The sequence below is a fragment of the Muntiacus reevesi genome, chromosome 1 (assembly GCF_963930625.1).
Source record: "Muntiacus reevesi chromosome 1, mMunRee1.1, whole genome shotgun sequence".
In the NCBI taxonomy this organism is placed as follows: Eukaryota; Metazoa; Chordata; class Mammalia; order Artiodactyla; family Cervidae; genus Muntiacus; species Muntiacus reevesi.
This window is the reverse complement of record NC_089249.1, coordinates 225,751,758-225,765,984: the sequence shown is the minus strand read 5'-3', so window position 1 is coordinate 225,765,984 and position 14,227 is coordinate 225,751,758. Positions and strand designations below refer to the sequence as shown.

The following is a 14,227-nucleotide window of genomic DNA, read 5'->3' as shown; positions in this document are numbered from 1 at the left end:
CACTCTCAGGGCTTTTGACATTGAGTAACACTGAAAGTGACATTTGACTCTTGTGCTGCTTTCAAATAGACTCATTTCAACTAAGAAACCAATAAGAAACCCTATAGGGGAAAATATTTTTGGGGAGGAGTGGTTTGAGGGTGACATGAAACATTCTTCTGTCCAACATTTTGGATCATTATCTGGAATTGAAGCAGTGTGTTTTAGGGGAGAGAGAAATTGGCACGTCACAAGGAAAGGCAGTCAGCCTCTCAAGATAATTCAGAAAGGTGTGCCTCGGGAGGAGAAGAGAGAAACCCACAGGCAATTCATTAAACAAAGAAAAAAAAAGAGGTCAAGGTCCGAAAATGATTATTCAACAGGCAAGTAATTTAACTTGCCATGATTTGCTGTACAAAAGGATCTGTGCTAAGGAAAGGATAGTTAGATTTAAATTACATTTGATTTTTAAATTTATAAGCAGATTTTCCAACACATTAAAACAGAGCACACCTGTGTACATTTTTTTCCCTCCAAGTTTAGTCTATCAGCCGTATCTTTCCAGCAAACTTCCTGCGTAGAACAGTTGCCATCACAGATTGGTGGTAAATGAGTAAAGTGATATTCCCATCAGCCTTAAAAGTGCATCTCCTTATCACTCCTCCCTCAGATCAGGCAAGGGTAATTGCTGCTCTCAAAGAGCCCAGGGTGGGCTTTGGCAGGCATCAGAATCACTCAGAGAACAAGGTTAAAAGATTAACCTTTTAAGATTAAAAGACTGGTTAAAGACAGCTTCCTGGGTCTCATCCCCAGGAATTCTGAGTCTGTAAGTCTGCAGTGGGGCCTGGGAATCACAGTTATAGCACATCCACGGTACTCTGATGCAGGTGGCCGTGGAACACAGCCTGACAAATCCTGGCTTAGAGAAGATGTCCTCTAGGCTACTGTAGCAAGAGAAACAGCCCTGCCTTCTGGTTCCAGCACATTCCCTGGTTCCAGAGTGCTCTATTAAGCTCACACTTGGTGGACAGTTGCTGATCGACACTGCTGAGCTAGGCAAGCCCATTTGTGAGGTTCGGTGTGACACACCCCTGATTTCTCTTTATTCTGTTAGAACGATTACAGGAAGTTATCTATGCAATGCAAGGATTTTGTGGTGGGCGTGCTGGACCTATGCCGAGACACAGAAGAGGTGGAAGCGATTTTAAATGGTGATGTGAACTTCCAAGTCTGGTCCGACCACCACCGTCCGAGTCTGAGCCGGATCAAACTCGCCATTAAGTACGAAGTCAAGAAGGTAAGCTTCCCCACCTCTCCTGGCCTTTCTACCTCCAGGGTTGCTGGCCGACCTTTGTGCTCACACATATTTTGTTCCCCCAAGAGGATGGTGACAATAGCAATTACCCGACTCACCTCTAGACAGGGGAACCTCCAGCCTTGCACGACTGCTCAGAGCTCCTTCCTCCACCCCCAGCCCACCAGGAGAGAGAGATGATGACAGTCATTCTATGAACAGGCTTCGAGCCTGGAGAATAAAAGAGGAGATGTTCAGCCTCCAAACTACTGGTGAGGACAGGGTTACAGTGAATGCTACCATCAGCTAGCAGGCCAATTCTCAAGTTTTCATGAAAAAACATACCACTCGGTTCTTTCAACAGCACTTATTGAGCTTTCTCTGTGTGCCTGGGGACTTGTGTAGAAAACGTCTTAGTGCAGAGGTTTTGTGGGATCCATGGTTCTGGGTGGCTTAGAGGAATTTCCCTCTCAAGGCTTATGAAAGGCTTTAATAGAAAGCATGATTAGACTTCCAAAAGAGTAAGTCCTACCTCCTCAATCAACCTCAAGGTGTCTTTAGCGGCCACTGGCACCCAGGAGCCCTCACACCCACAGTGGCTGGTCAGACTGAGGTCCTAAGGAGCAAGATTCGATTACAGTTCCACTCTGGATGTACTCTGGATTTTATAGAATCTGCTCTTATATTAGTTGGCATCATTCATCCTGATGAAAACCACAGAGCTCCAAAGATCCATGTGCTTCAGTACCAACTGTACTTTCCAAAGAAGCAAAATGGCTGATCGGTCTTTAAGGGTTGTTTTTTCCCATCTATTTTACAGGGTGACTACTGGGGGTATTCCCAATACCTCCAGATGGGCTTCTTGGCATTTTTCTTCTTGTCTGCTTATCTTAATTTGTGTGATGTGAACCATTCTTCAACAACAGTATATGGTATTCATATAGAGAGAGCTTCTAAGTGTGATAAAAAAAAAATCTTCCTATCCTTTTAAATTTAATAATAATAAAAAAATTCTAGGAAAAATAGCTTTTTTCAAAGACTGTGAGTCCTGAAGATAAAATTGATAAGCCATGGGAAAGGTAGCCTTAGATAAATATTCAAAACCATAGAGCTATGGGAGGGGAAGAGTCAGGCTGCAGTTTCAAGTATGTACAATCCTACTGACCGAGTGTAGGGGGACTCACGTTTTAGCTTATCTCAAGAGTTCACTGAGACTGTTCACCAAAGTACAGCAAGCAAGCGTTTCCTAAAGGTCCTGAGATATTCACGGTCTTGGAGTTCAGAGACACCCTGCTGTAAAGACTGCATGTTATGGTGGTAATAGGCTTAAGTTTCTAGCATTTCCTTTCTTCCCCAAGCCATGGTATTCTCCTGTCTTCTAGCACAGAGTGAAAGAGGAAGATGTGTTTGACACCCCAAAGAAAAGAAGATGCTTGATATTTGTAGATTAACATTCACAGTTTTGGCTCTTCACAAACAATCCCAACAGCCCAGGAAATGCAAGCATTCACCATATTTCTGAAACATAAATCCAACTCTCTTAGCAAACCAGTCACTGTGGGTGAATCCTTCAACTAGTCCACAGTATGGCCACCACTTCAGAACCTATAATATTCCTCCTCATTGTCAACTATCAAGTACAAAATGGTGCTGGTGATGACTGAGAAGAAAAAGTGAAACACTATAAATGTGAGAGTTTTGATCAGAATAAAAAGGTTTTGTGAGGGAGATTATTTACTCTAGTGATATTAGGAGAGTCATAGAGGTCTCAAGAAATACCCATCATGAATGTCAAGAGTCTACTGCAATCCATAGGTAGGAAGACGATAAATGACCTGCATAAAACATCAACCTTGCTCCCTTCAAAAATCTCCAATAGGTAAATTCTCTCAAATCACATATGCCATCATGCTACATAGACAGACTCAGAGTTTTCCTTGACATTTTATTCTGTTGTGAATTACCAGCAAAAATATCTAATATTTTAAAATCTTATTAATATTGTAATGAGATTTCATTTTTAATTTATGAACTTTAGCATGCTTGCATGGGCACGGTCTAACCCTGGGTCTTTGAATTATGAAACAACCAACACCAAGGCCTATTTACACCTGACATATATATGAGTCTTCAGGCTAGAATATAAAACCACAAAAAAAAAAAAAAAAAATCCTAGAACTTGCCATATATCAAAGTAAACCATTAACTCAGTGATTAAAACAAACTAGTTATTTTTGGCAGTTCCATGAGCTGCTAATAGGTCTGACTTTAAAAAAAAAAAAAAGGCTTTATGTTCAAATAAATTTAGAGACATTGAGTTACCCAGAGTCAAAGAGATTTCTTTGCTTAAAGACATTATAGAGCCTTGATCATGCACTGCTACTCTAAAAGCAGAAGAGTACAATATGTATTACTGGACCGCAATACTCTCTTTCTCATGGAGCCTCTGGTAAGACTAGTTTTCCATGTAACAGCCTCAATATTTATGAAATGCATAAATCTGAGTGGAATGGGTGCTGCTCTGTGGCTGGTACTGGCACTCCAGATCACATCCTTCATCTGAATGTTTGCCTCTCCTCAGGCATCACCCTAATGTCTGGTCCTCTGGCTGCCTCGGCCATAATGTCAGCCTCCATGAGATAAAGACAATTATCCCACCATGACACAAGGGACCACTTAGGAAAGAAGGATGGAGAGAGTGTCAGGAAATTTCTAGCATGATTCTTACATTTAATGGCCACACAGTCTTGGATAAGTCCTTGAAGCTCTTTGGGCCTCATTTCCCTTCTGAAAAATAGGTGTATAAGCTTTTGCTTCACAGGATTTTCTCTTTCAAAGGAACTGATATGAGAGGAATTGCTCTGTAAACTGAAAAGGTCTCTACAGCTACTCAGGGAAGCATCATCATTGTCATTCAGTGATGCTCACCCTTCTTTGGAACTGGAGGGGTTCTTTTATCCCCAGAAACACTCTCTAGCTTGTCCTTTGTTATCTCCCCGACTCTTTGTGACCCCAGGAGCCTACCAGGCTCCTCTGTCCATGGGATTTTCCAGGCAAGAGTACTGGAGTGGGTTGTCATTTCCTTCTCCAGGGGATCCCCGACCCAGGGATCGAATCTGGGTCTCCAGCATTGCAGGCAGATGCTTTACCATCTGAACCACTAGGGAAGCCCATTCTATCTTCTAGAATGCTAGAAATGTCCCCCTGGGAAAGGACATCACCCCTATAACCTAAAACTCCTCTCCCAAAGACCAAAAGGCCTTGTGAGGATATGGTTGGTCTGCATGACTTCTGCTGACTCAGCAACCCCACTGTGTTAGAAAGGCAGTGTTGGAGAAGTGGCTAAGTGGGTACCCTTATAGGTTAGTCACTGTCCAACCACTCATTAATGTGGTCACTTAGGTTATGCAATATACATGTACAGTATACATACAGGCCTTTGTCTTCTCCCCCACAGTCAATCTGGTCGTTTCCTCCATTTCTATCTTTGACCCCAAGGAACTATGCATAAATGTCCCTCTCCCCTTGCAGAGCAACTCTAAATAAATGCTTAGGGACTCAGCCTTCCCAACTAGAAGGACCTAATCAGTCTCTGAATCCATTCAGGTTCCCTTGGGCCCAGGCTACATCCATAAAGAAAGCCCATTGTCTGGAACATGGTCACTACTGAGTGACTCGTCACAGAGACTGAGATACAATCCTTAGTGCTCCTTTTAACACGTCCAACTGAAGACTCACATCCTTCACTATTATCCCCCACCCATCTTTCCTCTTTATCGCTTCATTTCTAGACTTACAGGGATGCTATTTTCCTTACTTCCCCCTGTGTCATCTCTTCTTTCTTCCTGACTTCAGTTCTGCCTTGATGAGGATCAGGTAAATCTCCACTCACTCTAAGAACTTTGTAGGCATGGGTCTTCCAGGCTCAAAGTGCCCAAGGAGAGTGATATAAGAGATCCAGAAGGTCCTACTATGCACAAGAGAGACCTTCACTCCACCTGTAGAAGAGATGCAGGCCTCCTTGGATATAATTAAGCAAAAGACTGCTACCAAAAAAAAATAGAAACACATGAATATTTTGTCCAAAATTATATTAGTGTCATTGCAGAAAGCATGTCTATTATTAGGCAATATCACCAATAAGGGTGGTTCATTTAACCTGACAAGTTGTTTTAGCCCCAGTCTATGAGCCTTATAGACACTGATAAGCCTGCCAAGGATCCTAAGGAAAGGAAGACACAATCTTGCCCTTAAGGAGCTATCAGTGCAGTGGGTAAGGTACAGATAGATATGCTATGACCATAAAAGCAACAGCCTCTGTACTCAGCTAGCTGAGCAAAGTACAGTTCATAGCAGTTACCTTTTTCAGACTTCCAGGTGGCCCTCAGTTCTAGGCTCTTGACACAAGGCTTGATTTGGAGGATGTAATCATGGTCCTTCCAACTCACGAGACCCACCCACTCTCCTCTAGAAGCAGCTCCACTCAGCCAAGCTTCCATATCCCAGAATTTCAGAGGTACCCCCACCCCCAGACTCTGCCAAGCTCCTGGGTGATTCTTAGCCCAGAAATCACATAAAATGAAGACCTAGGATAGGACTATGGGAGATGGAGAAGACCTCAGGTGGAACCCTCACTAGCCCCACTTAGTAACACTTTCCCTTTTGCTTCACATAGCATGCTATACTAAGGAAATAGTATCCCCTGTGATCTGCATTCACAGGCTCGCTCATCATTTCATTAGCATCTACCGATGTCTACCACATCACCAGCTCTGTGTTCAGCACTAGAGACTGAGAAGCCCCAAATCTTTCCCTTGAGGGGTACATGGTAGCTATAGATAGAGATGTGTGAACAAAGGGTCACCATCCTGTCTGAGCAAGGTACACAGGATTAAGAAGCGGGGGGCATGGGGGTCAGAGGAAGCAGTGACCAGCTCAGTCTGGACATCAGGAGAAGTTTCCCAGAAGTGAAAATGCTTGAGGTGGGGCTTAAAGGATGAAAGGTGCTGGATGGGATGGAAATTTAGGTAGAGAGAGGTTAAAGTTAAAAAAACCTAAGAAAGAGTGGCACATTTAGGAAAGAAACATGTTTATAGGAGGATGTGACTGAGGCTTTACTACTGTGAGAAAGGAACAAACTGCAAAGCTTGTCAGAAGCAGATCCTCGAGGGTATTACATGCCATGCACGAGCTTGGCCTTTATCCTGCCAGCACTATCCTATAGAATTTTCTATGAAGATGGAAATGTTTTGTTTCCTACTGTCTAATATGGTAGCCACTACCACATATGGCTACTTAGCACTTGAAATCTGGTTAATGCAATTAAGAAACAGAATTCTTAATTTTTCATTAATTAATTAAAATTTCAGTAGGCAATTGTGGCCAGTGGTTACCAAACTAGACAGTATGATGGTATATCCTCATTCATGCAGTCAACAAGCTTTCACTGGGTGACTATAAAGCATGCTGTGCTAATCACTGAGGATGTGGTATAGTGACTGAAACTGGCATGAAGCTAACCATTGTGAGGAAGACAGGTGTTAGTCAAAACAGCACAGTGAAAAATTGTAGTATTCCAACTGAAATAGTGTTACAAAACAGAAAAACATGACTTTACAACTTCTAAAGACAGATACAACCTAATTGGGGAAGTCAATAAAGACTTCTTGGAGGAACTCATGAGAAAAGTTAACCAGAGGTGGTGAGGGTATTTCTGGCAGAAAGAACACATTCAAAGCTGTTCAGAGCATGCACAAAGGCCGGGTGGTGAGAAGAAATACAGCATGTAAAAGGAACTGAAAAAATGTGAATGTGACAGACTCAGAGGCATGAGGAAGAACAGGGAGTGGGGTGAGTCTAGAAAGGCAGACAGGAAGCAGACCAGGCAGAGGCTTGTAGACTATGCAAAAGGATTTTGTTTTTGTTCCTTTCTTAGGAATAATAGGAATCCATTGGAGGATATTAATCAAGGTGGTTGTAAAGATTAGGACAGAAAGCCTCTGAGAAATGCTGGAAGGCAAAAAGGGTAGGTGTGGATGCAACATAATTGTTGAGCAAAAGGGACAGACTATTAATCAAGGCAGGAGAAGTTATGCTGTGTTAACAAGCAAAACCAAAGCTGTATCGGCTGTCAACCAAAAAAAAAAAAAAAAAGGTTTATTTATCACTCATCATTGGAGATCAAACCAGTCAATCCTAAAGGAAATCAACCCTGAATATTCACTGGAAGAACTGATGCTGAAGCTGCAACTCCAATACTTTGGCCACCTGATGCAAAGAACTGACTCACTGGAAAAGACCCTGATGCTGGGAAAGATTGAAGGCAGGAGGAGAAGGGAGTGACAGGATGGCATCACCGACTTGATGGACATGAGTTTGAGCAAGCTCCGAGAGTTGGTGATGGACAGGGAGACCTGGAGTGCTGCAGGCCACGGGGTCGCAAAGAGTCAGACACATTGAGTGACTGAACAACAACAATAATCACTCATCCTATTTCCATCTTGCAAGAGGAATTCACTCAGGAACCCAAAATGATAGAATAGCCACCACCTCAAATATTTCCACCCTGTCAAAGGGAAATCCAACCCTGGAGGGTCTCATATTAGCAATTAAACACTTCCACCTGGAAGGGACACAAGGTGCTTCTGCTTACAACTCATAGACAACAATTAGTCACATAACCCACCCTGCCATAAGCAGGGCCAGAAAGCATTGAATAGTCCTGTCATGCATTTGAAAGGAGAAAAAAAAAAGGAGCTATTTGGCAAATAGCACTAATGACCACCAACAGGAAAAAATTTGAGGAAATTCATATTAAGAGCATCTTCACCTCTGTAAATAGGAAGCAGAATCACCCTCTGAAGTAGAAGGCAGCCTGGAAAAAAAAAATCTTTTTAAGGTTTGGGAAGGGAATTCTCTGGTAGTCCAGTGGTTAAGACTTTGTCTTCCAATGCAGAGGGTGTGGGTTCAATCCCTGCTCGGGCAGCTAAGATCTCATATGCCTCATAGCCAAAAAACCAAAAAACATAAAACAGAAGCAATACTGTAACAAATTCAATAAAGACTGAAAGAAATGGTCCACGTTGAAAAAAATGTCTTCAGAAAAGTTTGGGAAAAATTCTGTAGGAGATGGGAGAGAGAGCTGAACAACAGAGCCAACAGTCCCGCCAACATTAGAGATTATAAATTCTTTGGCAACAGCCTGTGTTCTTAAAAAAAAAAAAAAAAATGAAAAACCTCTACAGAAAGATGGAAACGTATGAAGTCAATGTCCTCCATGAACCTCAATTCCCTGCTGTGAACGTCAAGATTCCTTCATGGACATGGAGCCCAGAAGCACAAAATGTGCCCAGAGGGCACAGCACACAGAGAACGCCAAGGTGGGAGGGGCAAGCTCAGAGGGGAGAGGCATGGGGGGCCATCCCACCCCCATCACCGCCCTGTCTAAAGTTGGGCCAGGGCCTCTAACAACAGCAGAAGTCCCTTGTGCTTCTTTCTTCAAAAATTCACCATCTTGTGCACATTTTACAGTCGTGTCGTAAGTTGGCCAATTATTCTACCTGGAAAAAAAATCCCATGAGGAGATGACAGAAACTGTTGCGTAGCAATTTATAGTGGCCAGGAGTGTGCCTGCTCACATTCTCCACTTACTAAATACGTGGCATTAGGAACTAAAAGGTACTTGATCAGCTGGCTGGCAGGAGCCCCGCGGATAAGGCCGATGCTCCTCCAACCCTCAAGAGCCTCCTGGCCTAAATCTGTGCTGGGAGAGACCATGAGGCCCAGCAGTAGATGCACAACTGGCTGAAAGCCTTCCCCTAGTGTGGTGACCACAGGCAGGGACCCCAGAGAGGGCAGCTGACCTCTACTGAGGTTCAGAGCCATTTCTTCCGTCTGCAGAGAGCACAGGGAATGTGCGGACACCAGGGCTTTCTAAAGGACGACTGAGCGGCCAATCAGACACTCAAATGCTCTGAGCAGACTTGCTCCCGCTGTGTTTTCCTGCTGAGGCATCATTGTGAACAGATGCTCAGAGTTAAGAAGACCAGAACTGTCACAAACACAGTCTGGCTGGTCAGACACCACCCCAGATTGCTGCAGACATGCTGCAGCATGCCCAGGAGCTGGCAAACACTACTGGAATCCACCAGTATCAAAAACAGCAGTCAGCGTCCTCTCTGGGGATTCTTCTCAGAACTTCTGAGGTCCTAGCCTGGTCACACGGCACAAATACGACCAACGTCCATTCATCTCTTGGCTCAGAGGGGCTATCTCTGGCCTTGGAAAAGTAGTTTTGTTTTTCTCAAGGAGCAACCTTAAGAAGGACTAATGCAAGTATGTGTGTACCCCTTTTCTTCATGGAAAAACTCTTGAGAGAAGAAAAATAAATGCTGTTGGGCAGCAGCTTACTGTTGTGGCTGGAAACCTGACCACATATGTGGGACCGCAAATCCCAAGTCCGTCATTTACCAGACAGATGGCTTTAGATATTTCATCTCTGGGGCTCAGTTTTCTATTCCGTACAATGGGAACAAATAACAGTACCTATTAAATAATAATCTATGTTTATTAACCCATAATATAGCTTTATTTTGGGGGGGCTCCAAAATCACTGCAGATGGTGACTGCAGCCATGAAATGAAAAGACGCTTGCTTAAAAGAAAAGCTATGATAACCTACACAGCATATTAAAAAGCAGAGACATTATTTTGTCAACAAAGCTCCATCTAGTCAAAATTATGCTTTTTCCAGTAGTCATGTATGGATATGAGAGTTGGACTATAAAGAAAGCTGAGTGCCGAAGAATTGATGCTTTTGAACTGTGGTGTTGGAGAAGACTCTTGAGAGTCCCTTGGACTGCAAGGAGAACAAACCAGTCAATCCTAAAGGAAATCAGTCCTAAATATTCATTGGAAGGACTGATACTGAAGCTAAAACTCCATTACTTTGGACACCTGATGCAAAGAACTGACTCACTGGAAAAGACCCTGATGCTGGGGAAGATTGAAGGCCGGTGGAGAAGGGGACAAGAGAGGCATCACTGACTCAATGGACTTGAGTTTGAGCAAGCTCCAGGAGTTGGTAAAGGACAGGGAAGCCTGGCATGCTGCAGTCCATGGGGTCGCAGAGTCAGACACGACTGAATGACTGAACTGAACTGAACTGAATATAGTTAGAACACAGTGCATAATGTTAGCTAATAGAAACTATATGCCATGTTGTTCTTAAAAGCAGAACCTATCCATAGGACAAAACCAGTTTCTCTCAATCTCAGCACTATTGACATTTGGGGCCAGATGACTCTTCATCATGTGCGCTGTCTTGTGTATTTCAGGATATTTAGCAACATCCCTGGCCTCTATCTTAGGTGCCAGTAGCACCCTCCTCGCAAGTTGTGTCAACCAAAAATGTCTCCAAGACATGGTCTCTAAAATCCCTGGGGGAAGGCGTGGAGACAAAATCATTCCCTGTTGAGAATCTCTGGGAAAGGCTATAACCCCTTCACTGTAAACCACTGAGGACAGGGACTGCAGTTCTCTGAGGATGCATGGCATCTGTAGACCAAATAGATCAAAATCAAATGCAGTGTATCTCTCTGGAACAAACTAAGTTCTCCTACTTAACTGCACAAAGGAACCACCTGGCTACTTTGTAAAAAACAGCAAAGTCAGTGCCCCAGCCACAGAGCTTCTAATCCAGTTCTCCTGGGTGGGAGCCCAGAGATTGTGTTTTTTGAAAGACTCTCTAATGATTCTAAATTTTGTAAAGACTGAGTTCCTGGTAGGTGGGACCTCTCCTCATTCATCTTGGTCTCTGAAGACAGGAACTAGTACTCTCTCTGCACATAATAATGTGCAGGCTCTGTGGTGAGCAGATGAATAGACAGATGGGAGTAAAGTGTGAAGACACAGGTCTTACTGCACTCCATACATCTGTAATTCCCCTGAGGACCAAAAATCCATACAACAGAATTCAGCTGATGTTCCAGGCTGGCCTGAGAATATGGGGCCCTCATCCCATTGCCTCCACTGCTCACCTGGGTCCCGTCTGGGTTTGTGACTCTGGAAAAGAGCTCTGATTCTGCAGAGAAGCCCTCACAATGGTTCATGGCCTGGCAGTCTCAGGGATGGAGACGAGTGGTGGGTGGCTTTAGGGTGGCCCCGCACGTCAGGGAGAGGCAGCGGGGCCTCTGTCCTCCATAGAGGAACTCAGATCACTGAAGAGCTCCAGACTGGGTCTGAGGACTGCTCCTCTGCTCCCCGGCCTGAGTTTCAGACCTGCCCCCACACTGTGCCTGGCTCAGCTTTGAGAGGAACAAGCAGAGCACGCAATGCGTCCTCTCTGCCCTTCCTCAGGCCTGCTTCGATCTCTCACACAGCTTTCTCTAGAGAGCAAATACTACTGCACATTTGCAAAAGAGATTTCAGTTCCTCCAAGTCCACACAACCAGACAAGAAACTACTATCTTTTCGGCTCTTTTGCTGCCTTTTGTTCAGTTCTTTGAATGTATAAATATTTGCATGAAAGGATAATCCTGTTAAGCATTTTTCTTCTTCTCGGTGCCATGTAACCTTAGCTTGTGTGCCTTTCCTTATACCCAACATGAACTGCATCTGTGAAGGTATTCAGAAGCTGATTATTTATTACATTCTGATTTAGGGGCTAACAAGAAGAGAGGAATTTGAGGAGCACTCAAGGAAAGAATATAAATCCCCACTGCCTCCAAGAAATAGATGCAAACCAGATCCATTTACTAACCAGCTTGTCTTGTGGAAAGGACAAAAGCCATTTTCAAACTGTCACTTTTATCCCAGAGTCTAATAGATCTTAGAAATTAGTCATCCCCCCCACCCCCACCCAAGGACCTGTAACTAACTTGAGTAATCAAACTAAAGACCAACTACACATTTCTGTCTCATCATTTCTGTACTAAATGCTCATATATGGATTCAGAGTCTTAATGAGCATTTGCTCTGTTATATATTCCTCCCATTATGTACCATAATGCATTACTCTTTTATTAACATTCATCTGCCTAAGGTCACTTGCAAATTTCTTGATGGAAGGGGAGTTTTGTGAGCGTAATTGTGAATAAAAATCTTTGCTTAATAGAGATGCTTTGATTTATATAATCCAAGCCTTAGTCCTATCTTGTCTAGATTACTACAGCAGCCTCAGCTGCCCACCTGCCTCTGCCCTCCCCCTCCCCTTCTCCTCACCAACACACAGAAGCAACAGTCAGAGAACTTTCTAAAATAGATCTCATCAGTCCCCACTTAAATCTTCCATCTAAAAGTGAACAAGAAAGGCACAGTCCCTGCCTCCAGGGAGCTGTGAGTCTAACAGGCATCACTTCCAGAGGCAGAGCTGGAGACAAGGGTCCCTGTGCAAATGAGTGAGAAGCCTGCAATGAAAGGCAGAAGGAGTCCACGGCAGGAGCAGCCAGGCTGAGGTATGGTCTCAGGAAAGCCTCCCTGAAGAGCACTGCAGGCGTGCTGCCGTGTGAATCCTCCTCTCATCAGTCACTCTCCAGCTCCATGCCCGTTCTTAGAGTAAATATCATTTGTCGTTTGTTTACTTGTTTACTGTCTATTTCCCTCACCACGGTAAGCTCTATGGTGGCAGCTTTCCACTGTATTCCTAGCCTGGAGCAGACCCAGGCAGGTAGAATATGCTCAAAAATATTTACTGAATAAGTGATTGACTGAGTTTTCCTCCAGTTTTTAGTTTTCTCAAATATAGCAAAATCCCATGTTTAAGGTGAGATACATTCCTAAAAGCTATGTAGGAAGTTCTCAGGATTCTCTTGAGAAATAAAATGAGATGAACAGGAAATGAGCCTATGATGACCTGTTACACATTAGGCATTATTTGTTTCATTCCTAAACTCCTATAACTATGGGCACAGAGTCCATGGCAACTCAACAGCATGATTAATGGCCTTAAGAATGAAAAGAAAGAAAGGTCATTTAAATACAAAATACCATTGTCTGATTAATACAGTTAGTAGTAATTTGGCCAGCAAGCTGCATCCTGAAGAAATTACAAATCAATTAATCTTTTTATACTTAGTATTCCATAATAAAACCACCCGATATATCATCATCTGACTGCTTTGCTTGCTCCCTCTCTGGTAAGGTGTTAGCTCTTCCTGAACTCACAAGGCAGACTTGTGAGCCTGAAGGAGGGAATAATCATGTGACACCTATTATCAGCTAAATCTGTAGACATTAAAAAGCTAAGACCCCAGTCCCTGTCATCAGAAGCTTACATCCTCAAGGGCTCCACACTTCTGACTCCAGTCCTTTGTCTAATGAGAAAAGCAAAGATTCATTCAGGCCAAAAGTGTTGTGGGAAATCCTCACAGAGGCAGAGGAGGTAGATGCTTAGTCAGACCTTGGAAGGTGTGTCAGAGGGATTCCAGATGGAGAAAACAGTGGGGCAGAGGACAAAGCTGTGATAATATCTGCAGAATCAGAGGTGGTCGGGTAAGGGCACAGGAGAAGAGAGAATGTGGTAGAGGGGACCGAAGCAGGGGCTAGGGTGGCGGGGTGGGGTGAGGCGGGTTAGGAGTGGAAGGAAGTACAACCCACTGGGGAAGCAGGTCCACCTCTGAGGGGCTGTGAAGAAGTCGTGCTTCATTCTGTAATGGAAAGGGGATCCTTGAGTTGTCTTCACAGTTTACCTTCACAATTTTACTTATTATACAATAGCATTTTAACAATACAAAGAATAATTAAAAGGAAAAGAATAGTCTACAGTTACATGCCCCATATATCAATTGCTTTTATTTGTTTACATCTTTCCCATTCTTTCCCAGAGTAGGCATGTATTTACATACTTATAGCTATAGGGTAAATAATCTTGTGATTGAACTTACCTAGCATTAGAAAATAAATATTTTTCTATTTTTTATTTAATTATCATGTTTATGTCAGCATAAGATTGAATATC

At 43.4% G+C, this 14,227-nt stretch overlaps 1 protein-coding gene across 4 annotated transcripts in view; it reads left to right on the top strand.

Moving 5' to 3' along the window:
- TRPC7 (transient receptor potential cation channel subfamily C member 7) overlaps positions 1–14,227 on the top strand; it is a 129,136-nt gene that overhangs the window by 34,870 nt on the left and 80,039 nt on the right. For 2 of the 4 annotated variants that reach the window (XM_065935504.1, XM_065935511.1), the window contains exon 2: positions 1,094–1,276. The exons of the other annotated variants lie outside the window; for them this stretch is intronic. In XM_065935504.1, coding sequence (XP_065791576.1) covers positions 1,094–1,276 — 183 coding nt within the window. The remainder of the gene's footprint in view (positions 1–1,093; positions 1,277–14,227) is intronic. 4 annotated transcript variants of the gene reach the window in all.